Below are 9,658 nucleotides of genomic sequence, written 5' to 3'. Positions count from 1 at the left end.
TGGGCGGTCAGACGGAAATGGGCCTATTGTATCCGGTGCAGGCAAGGACACTGCGTTTGCGACCTACATTTGGGGCGTTGTTAAGTTAAAAATGACAACTGCTGCAGATCCCAAGTGTGGAAAATGCACATGGAAAGCGGTTTTCCCCATTGCGTTATGATCAAAATCTTTTAAAGACAGAAGAAGAGAGATACAAATAAGTGAAAGTGAAAATCAGGATTTATTAAACCTTTTTTTATCATCAAAAACATGTTTACATACTCCACCCCAAAAAAATGTTATCGGTTTAGTGAGTCAGAGTTTATTCCTCCGATGTCACGAAATAATAACTAAAGCCTGGTACTGCAGGAACTGACCAACTTTTGGTACTTGTGTACTGCTGTCTGTGGTCTTGCTGGAAAATTTGCATTTGATCAGCGATTGCAGCCAATGGCCAATGGCTGCAAGTGCTGATCAGTGTATTTTGATAGGAGGGAGTCCCCGCTGTCAGAAGACAATGGGGTTCATTTACTAAAGGCAAATAGTCTGTGCACTTTCCAAAGTGCAGTTGCCCTCTGCAAGTGCAGTTGCTCCAGAGCTTAGTAAAAGAGGTAAGGCTTCACTTTGCAAAGAGTACCGAATCACCTGCAAGGAAAAAAAAAAAAAAACAGCATTTTTGCTTGCACATGATTGGATGATGGAAGTCAGCAGAGCTTGCACAGTCTATTTGCCTTTAGTAAATCAACCCTAATAACTCAGCAGGGTAGACCCCTGCATCACACATGGTTGGGTTGATGTAGGGCTCTATCAGGGTTTTTTTTTTTCGTTCAACCCGCTGGTTGAACAAAAAGAAACTGAACGTGTATACCCAGCTTAATGTATGGGCATCTATAAACACTTATACTCCAGTTATTCATTTGTCTTGGTTATTTTATTGTTAGAGCTATGAAAACTATATTATTTCAATATTCAAAATGTGCAAATACATTGTAAATAAATAAAACCACACCAGTGTAATTTCATGTATTGCACAATACAACGCTTCCTTTTTTAATATAAATGATTGCCCTGTTTTTACCTTGAAAGACACATTGTCACTCATGTCAGCCAAAAACCCTTGTGAATGTTTGAGAACAGCCATATGCAAGAATGATGTATTATTTTTCAGCTTGTTTGTCATTTAATAGATATTAACGCAGAAAGATATGCTCTTCTTTGTATTGTTAATGTCATTATCTTGTAGATCAATGAAAGATTTAATCAAAGGATGCTCTGACTTCCCTTCCATTGAGCGGTTGGGTGGGGCGATAGTTGTTCACCAGCTTCAGAGGGACCTCACATGCCATACTGAGGAAGATGTTCCGAAATTTCTCCATCTGTTATAGAAACATTACAAAGGTAAACTCCAATCAAACCTGAACATTTAGCATGCAGTTATAACATATAAAACACAGCTCATGATTCTCTGATTACTCTAAACACCAAATCCTGAGCCTCTCTGATTCTGTCAGACAGAGCTTTTCTGCCCTGCCTGAGTCTCAATGCAAGATCTATAGGCACAGACCTAATACAATTTGCTTAAAACAGCCCCCCCCCCCCCTTATAAATACAGAAACGCATATAAGTACTCTTGATTACCCCATGATTTTGATAGTTCCTTTATGTTAATTCTCACTTGCTCATCTTCCCATAATACAATGCCACCATCTTAACCAGGGGACAACATCGACTGGTTTCTTCTGTATTATCTGTGCCAGCCCACCGATGATGTCTGTGACATGGTATTTGATCTGGCACTGCTAAAATAAATTCTATTTCCTCCAAGATCTCACAAGATTTAATTGTTTACTCTTGAGATCTCTCTGGGAGACACTCATGACTTAGCCTTCCCAGGAGCAGCAGTGAGGCCCTAGCTATGTCACCAGTGTCTCACTAAACCAGAAAGTTATATTTGAGTAAATGTGAGTATCTGAATTAATATTTAATGTAAGAAATTACTTTAGGATATTTTAAGCTCAGCATGCAAAGCTGCATGCACAAGGGAATTGTAATGTTGGGGGCAGGAGGTTAATTTTAAGCCCATCATTTATCCAGGAGGAGGGAAATTATTTATGCTATCTATTCTTTTGCCACTGCAGGCTTCTGAAATCTTTACTCAGTTTGGAAATGGCATAGGACAAGTTTTTCTTAATCTGGCTGAATGAAAATTACATTATATTATGGCTGCCTTCAAAACAAACCTGTCATTAATCTGAAAAACCCAAACCCATCTATCTAGTCTGGACTAGGCATCGCCTGGTGCCTAATAAACTCTTAGTGCCACTGCACTTGATTCCTGTTGTCACTGTTTAGTCAAAATCATGTTATGACTATGGGAAAGGTGATCTTCCCCGCTATTGCAGACAATGCAGTTTTAAGAGCTACAGCAGTCAATAGTCAGGGTACAGGACTATCACATGATAGCCTAAGAGTGTGCTGATAGTTTCTTGAAAGGCAGCAGGGGGAACTGGACAGTGGCAATATATATCAGCTGGGTCACAGTGGTAGTTAGGGGTTTTGGGTGTATATTTTAATGATGGGGAAAAGTAGTATTTGCACATATATTGCTATGGGTTTGTGTTCTGGCTGCAGGCCCACTGTCAGGACCAGCATCTAAACCCACAACCTCTGCTGCATCTAGCAGTAGCTCTTTGTCCTGAGCCACATGAGATGCTGGACAGCATCTTGTCTGATTCCTTGGATAATCTTGCCTTGTTTCTGGTGAACCTTGAAATCCTTTTCTTCCCATGAACTTCCTATCTAAGCCATGCCTTTGCACTTTCTGATTGCCAGAATATTATGTTGTCTCCAGCTGATATCTTGCTCCTTTTGCAGACCTGCAGCTGTCCTTATTTTAATGACCACTCATTGCTGACGTTTGGCTTGTTCCTCAACTACGCTTCTACTTGATCTCAACATGTAACCATTCATTATCAACCTGTGGATTGTTCCTCTATTACGTTTCCACTTGATCCCAACTGCAACCACTTGTTACCAACCTTTGGCTTGTTTACTGACTACGCTTCTGCTTGATCTCTACCTGCTATATATGCTACTGGACCTGCTTACTCACCTCCTTGTGGAGGGTTCCTGAGGACCGAGACCTGGTACTAACATGCAGCAAAAACCATCTCCACCATCAGGAGCTCTGGTGAACACTGATTAGTGCTTAGACTCCGCACCTCAGATGAGCCCGTTTCATCCACCAGACCTGCTTGTGTACTTGTCCAGCTGGTTTGCGGGTACCTCTTAACTGCTATAGCTATGGGTCACTGAGCCTGATCCCTGACCGTAACACTCACCCAATCTCTTCCACAGCCCTGCCTCCAGGCCAACCCAAGGGATTTTAGTCTCCTAAAGGTAAACTGGATTAGTTTCCTTAGCGGGTTTCCCCAAAGTCCACAACTCCCCCAATCCACATTTTGGGCAACACATTTCTTCCACCTACAACCTTCTCAGTTATTTTAGCTCAGATTTTGTGAAACTAGATATAAGACAATGTGCACCTGACTTGGGATCAACTCTTTGGTCCTATAAACTTTTGTACGAAACACTGGTAAAATGGACATGAGAAAAAACATTCATAGAGTATAACATAACAAAAGAAATTGAGTTTTATAGATGGAGTTTTCTGGTAGCATTTGCTCAAATAAATTCACAAAAAGTTAAGTGGTCAGAATCACATTTTTCTGCTTTCTAATGACTAAGGGCCATCTAGGAAGCCTTGCATATCTGTAATTTATTATTAACCATAAAAGTATTTGAGTGAATCACTGGATACTGCACAGTTGGAATACACAACCGTAAAGCAATAACTATATACACACAGGTGCGTTTCCTTCAAATGTCATATGAATAAATAACTGTGAATAGTGATCACAATAAACTGATTGTGAATAAACATTAAATAAATAAATACAAAAATGTGAACTAGTAAAAAAACACAAAACATAATATTATATATATGTGCAAATGCATGTCAAACAAAGCATGAAAAAATGCATGTCACTAACCACAAAACACTTAATATGAATGAATAATAAATTAATATGTGCAAAAATGTGAAACAATAAAAATACTTGAACCATAAAATCATATGTATGTGCAAACAAATGCATGTCAAAGATGAAATGCAAAAAAGTAAAGTCCATGAGGTAAATCCAGACTTTAAAGTGGTTGTAAAGTTAGAAGGTTTTTTGTCTTAAAGCATAACTCCAATTTTATTGAGAAAAAAAAAACATTCCCCTCTGGGTGATCTATACAAATTGCAAGGATTTTAACAAACCTTGTTGCAGAGTCCTACCTTTTGTTACTCTGAAGAAATCCCTGTGTGTTTGTATCCATGTGGGAAAGTGAGTATAATGGGACTGGTTTCATAATTATCAATCAGCTGTGCACCTGCAGGACTCTAATGAGGAACGCTTCTGGGCCTGAATCCCTTTAGTCATGATTTCCTATTGGAAGTATCTCACCAAAAATGTCATTTTTGTTGCAGGGGCTACCTGAAATCTGACTGGTATCTTAGTACTTCTGGGAAAATTGGTGATCACCAATCACACGAGCATGAAATTATGTTTCTGGCGGGCGTTCTGTACACGTTCTGTGTACAGAACACCTCCAAGTCGTCATATTGCATTGCATTTTCAGAAAATTACAGAGTTTCAGATTGAAAAGGAAAGGTCATTTAAAAAAAACTGAAATGACAATATGTCTTGTGTCAGAATTGTATACGTTATATTATTTTTTCTTTGCTATTTTTATCCCCACGAAAGTGGAGTTACCCTTTAATGCATTCTATGCATTAAGATAAATAAAAAAAACCTTCTGTGTGCAGCAGCCCACCTCAGCACCCCCTAATTCTTACCTGAGCCCATCTTGATCCAGCGATGTTGCGGGAGAGTCTTGGCTGCCCGGGACTCTCCTTCCTCATTAGCTGAGCTTGAAGTGCAGCCCCATTGGCTCCCACTGCTGTAAATTAAAATTAGTGAGCCAATGAAGAGAGAGAGGAGGCTCCGTGTCTGAAAAGGCACACAGAGCGGCGGCTCAGCTCAGGTGCCCCTATAGCAAGTGGCTTGCTGTGGGGGCACTCGGCAGGAGGGAGGGGCCAGGAGAACGGGCGAGGGACCAGGAAGATAAGGATCTGGGTTGCTCTGTGCAAAACAACTGCAGAGAGCAGGTAAGTATAACACGCTTGCTATTTTTAAATAAAAATAACTGAGACTTTAGTATCACTTTAAGATCCAGTGAGCAGTGAGTACAAATCCAAGCTTCAGGACACAGTGAACAGAAAGTGTTCCTCACAATAGTTCCTCTACCACACAAACACTCTGCCTCATACCAAAAGATGTTGATCTCTAGTTAAGGAGATCAAAAAGCGCTCGATGTGTGTATGCCTTAAGAGCCTCTCCTGTAAGCCAATGGTCCTCTGCTGTTCCAACCAACCAAACACTTAGGGGGTTATTAAATAATGGTACCATGCACATATTTTCAAATGAAGCCAAAGAAGCCAACATCAAACCACCACACAGGCTTTTTTTTTTTTCCGCAAAGCACAGGCAGACACTTACAGAGTTATAAGTACAGAGCAGCACAAGCAAGTCGGTACTATCCAAGCCCTATCCAAATATAGCTGACATGATAACATCACTGGCTAGGCCCTGCCCGACGTGTTTCGCTGTCAACGAGCGTTCTCAAGGGAAATAGAGCTGTAATTCATTACCTGTTCTGGGCTGATTGTGATCGGTTCTCTCAGAAGCAACCAGGTGACACATTCCTCACATGGAGGAGTTGTGAAGGACCCTTGATATGTCCAGTAATCATGGGATGTGGGGAATAGAATGGAAGGGTCAAAGTCTGTGAAATGAGCCTTCTTCCCCTGAAAATCAAAGAAGACACAAATGAAACTTTAACAGCAGTGTAAATTAGGGGCCTGTCAAAACCCTCAACCCCATCTCCAACCATTATTTCTATTCAGTGCATACTGCAGTGCCCTTTCAATATCGGGTGACAGTGGCAATGCCATTTTTGTTGGTCTGTCCTGCCTACTATTAATTTACAACAATGGCAGTGTTTATGTTACATCTGTATACTGTTAATGCGTTTTTCTTACCTTTGTCATAATACAGTCCAGAGCCTCTAAAATCAGTTTCAGATGTGGTTTAGCTTTCCCTATCTGTTGATAAATACAAATACAGCTTTAAGGCAATATGTCTAGAGATTAAGAAAGTAAGTGTAGAAAAATATTAGTAATGAGTAATGAAAATGCTTATTATTATCATCATGTTTATTGTTCTATCTAAAAATAGGCATGGTTGCTGATCTTAGCCCTTGTACACACGGTTGGACATTCCGACAACCAAATCCGTCGGATTTTGTCCGAAACTGTTGCATACACACAGTCGGACAAAGTTGTCAGAAAATCCGATCGTACTTAACGTGATGACGTTATTTCGTTAGGACAGGACTACGTTCAGGCTAGTAGCCAATAGCTTTGGTCTAGGAATTTGATCTGAGCATGCGTGGCACTTTGTCCAAACGGAATTCTCTACACATGATCGGGGCAAAGTCCGATCGGATTATGTTGTCGGAAAATTTTATAGCCCAGCTGGAAAACTTGGTCCGTCGCATACTCCGACGGAAACAGTCCGATGGCGCCCACACACTGTCGGATTATCCGACAACACGGTCCTATCGGACATTGTCCATCAGAATGTCCGACCGTGTGTACAAGGGCTTAGACTATTTGAAAGTTGGCCATAGACATAAGATGATAGACAGATGTGGCAGTACAATCCAACCTTTGAGACCTCATGCACATAGGATGTTTGTGCTTCTGCCCTGGACACCTTTGCTCTCTAGATTAGCTTGATGACACTGGAAGAAAGAGTTCTGGGGGAGGCTTCCTTTCTCTTGTTTTTTCTCCAGGGAAGGACAAACGTTTGGCTGGAGTATCTAAACAATGCCGTAACATCCAGGTAGGTTCTCATGACTCTGGATATGCCCAACTCATGAAAATAATCTGTTTAGGAGTCTGTAAAAATTGGCAACGCCCAAGGTTCCATCAGGTGTTATGAAGGGGTAACTTTAGGTGTAAATCCTCTTAAAGGTGTAGTTCCACCCTATCAGGAAAGGACATGTGGTCCTGTCCAATACCTAAGGATTGTAGCTCAGAAATTCTTTTGCCTGATTTTATGGCCAACAAAAAGGTAGCCTTAAAGTTTTTTTTTTTTCATGTCTCAATGTAGAGTATAAGATTTCCTATCATTTGAGCCCAGTCTTGCCACAAAGAGTTATTCCATCTCTGAGCAATCCTCTTTTATTGTTCGGTGAGATAAATCTTGACAAACAGAGAAAAACGTTGTCAAATCCTCCCCCTTGCTGTGAGTGACAGGTGATTTACATATCTTGTGCACTAGCCTAAGAGACATGCATTATTTTTTAATTCCCTCCCACTCCTTTCTTCTGCTGCTCTGCAAGGATTGGCTGTTTCCCACCTCAGCATGATTGGGCATGCTGAAGTCATGTGGGGACTTTTCTGTCTTTTCACTGGATGTTAGTGATCATATCAGAAGTTCAGTGTAAGAAATACACAGGAGAACATGCATATTGACAAGGGGTGTGTAGAGGTGGGCGGGGAGTCTACTGACATCACGACTCCACCCATCGAGCTCCAGACAACAGACCCACCCACAGAATCTGCAGTTTTTCAGGTCTCATAGCAGACAGAGGGGAGACATTTGACAGGTAAGGATACATGCAGGAGGCATGTATATCTTTATAGATAACCCCTATGGCAGTAGTTTAGAAAGGATGACATTGGGTTTATATCCACTTTAAGGCCGCGTACACACGCGGGGACTGTTCGCTCAACTTTGTCCGTCAAACAGTTTCAGCGGACAGTCCGCTCAAAATTAGCATGGACGGACTTGCCCACACACGACGAACGAACAGTCCGCTGAAACCGTGCGCGATGACGTGAACGGCACGTATGACGGGACGAAAAATACGACGTCCTATACACTGCAATGCAAACTTCGGCGTGTAAATCCTTTCTGAGCATGCGCGGAACTTAGTTTGACAAACAAGCCTACACACGAGGGGACTGTTCGCTGAAACAGAGTTTCAGCGGACAGTTTTTCGGAATTTCCGAAAAACTTTGTTCAGCAGACTGTCCGCTGAAACTGTCCGCTGAAAGCCCACACACGAGCGGACTGTCCGCCGAAACACTGTTCAGCGGACAAAGTTGAGCGAACAGTCCCCGCGTGTGTACGAGTACATTTCCAGCTGGAAAACTGTTTGACCAGAGCAAAAGCTTTTCTTGTTAAAACCTCCAGGACTATTGATAGGTCCCATTTGGGGAAGGTACAGCTGGCAGTTAGACTGATTTTAAATATCCCTCTAAAAACCTGATTACTAGAGGATCCTCCTCCCATCTTATGCTAGTAGTAGTAGTAGTAGTAGTAGTAGTAGTGTCTAAATTTTGGCCACCTATAGCTTGAGCAAGCTCAATTCTAAACCCAATCAAGGCTGGTTTGAAGGAACCCAAGTATGTGCAAAGCACAAGGTGAGATCGGATCTATATATCTTCTGATGGCATAAGATACAAACTTGTTCCAAATATTTGCCTATACACTATATTACCAAGTATTGGGACACCTGCCTTTACACGCACATGAACTTTAATGGCATTAGTCTTAGTCTATAGGGTTTATTAACGAGTTGGCCCATCCTTTGCAGCTATAACAGCTTCAACTCTTTTGGGAAGACTGTCCACAAGGTTCAGGAGTGTGTCTATGGAAATGTTTGACCATTCTTCCAGAAGTGCATTTGTGAGGTCAGGCACTGATATGGACGAGAAGGCCTGGCTCGCAGTCTGTGCTCTATTTTATCCCAAAGGTGATCTATTGGGCTGAGATCAGGACTCTGTGCAGACCAGTCAAGTTCCTCCACCCCAAATGTGCTTATCTATGTGTTTATGGTCCTTGCTTTGTGCACTGGTCCAAATCTTTTGGTGGAGGGGGGATTATGGTGTGGGGTTTTTTTTCAGGGGTTGGGCTTGTTCCTTTAGTTCTTGTGAAGGGAACACTTAAAGTGTCAGCATACCAAAACATTTTGGACAATGTCAAGCTTCCAACTTTGTGGGAACAGTTGGGAATGGCCCCTTCCTATTCCAACATGACTGCAGTTAACAAACCGACCTCCATTAGTGATTTTAGTTGAATCACTCTGTGTGTGATAAGCTGGCTTGGGCTGTTCGTTAGGAGTAGGATGTCATCTAAATCAGTCCTCAAAAATTCCACTCGCCTACTTGCATTTTGGATTTTGAGGGCTGGCGAGCTATGGCTGTCTGGGGGGGTTAGCACCGCCAGCAGGCGGACAAGGGGGAGTGGCTGTATTTGACGGCACGCAGCGGGAACACACAGCTGTTATGTTCCCGGCACTCTGATCATCTGGGCGGCGGCTTTCCTCTCTTTTCGTTTTGCACAGGTAGGCTGCATTGGTGACACAGTATGCATTGGTGACACAGGCTGTATTTGGGACACAGGCTGCATTGGCGACACAGGCTGCATTGGTGGCACAGGCTGCATTGGGGGCACAGGCTGCATTGGGGACACAGGCTGCATTGGGGATACAGGCTTCA

At 42.2% G+C, this 9,658-nt stretch overlaps 1 protein-coding gene across 2 annotated transcripts in view; it reads right to left on the bottom strand.

Annotated features, from left to right (window-relative positions):
- Positions 1-201: 201 nt before the first annotated feature.
- Positions 202-9,658, bottom strand: part of LOC143997383 (carbonic anhydrase 3-like) — a 31,073-nt gene continuing 21,616 nt past the window's right edge. For both annotated transcript variants that reach the window (XM_077492972.1, XM_077492973.1), the window contains 3 exons: positions 6,128-6,190; positions 5,738-5,893; positions 202-1,355 (listed from right to left, as the gene is read on the bottom strand). In XM_077492972.1, the coding sequence (XP_077349098.1) occupies positions 1,236-1,355; positions 5,738-5,893; positions 6,128-6,190 (339 nt within the window). In that variant the 3' untranslated portion in view covers positions 202-1,235. The remainder of the gene's footprint in view (positions 1,356-5,737; positions 5,894-6,127; positions 6,191-9,658) is intronic.

The sequence above is a fragment of the Lithobates pipiens genome, unplaced genomic scaffold (genome assembly GCF_037356315.1).
Source record: "Lithobates pipiens isolate NorthernLeopardFrog02 unplaced genomic scaffold, aLitPip1_a1.2 Scaffold_19, whole genome shotgun sequence".
NCBI classification, from domain to species: domain Eukaryota; kingdom Metazoa; phylum Chordata; class Amphibia; order Anura; family Ranidae; genus Lithobates; species Lithobates pipiens.
This window is presented reverse-complemented; position numbering and strand designations above follow the sequence as displayed.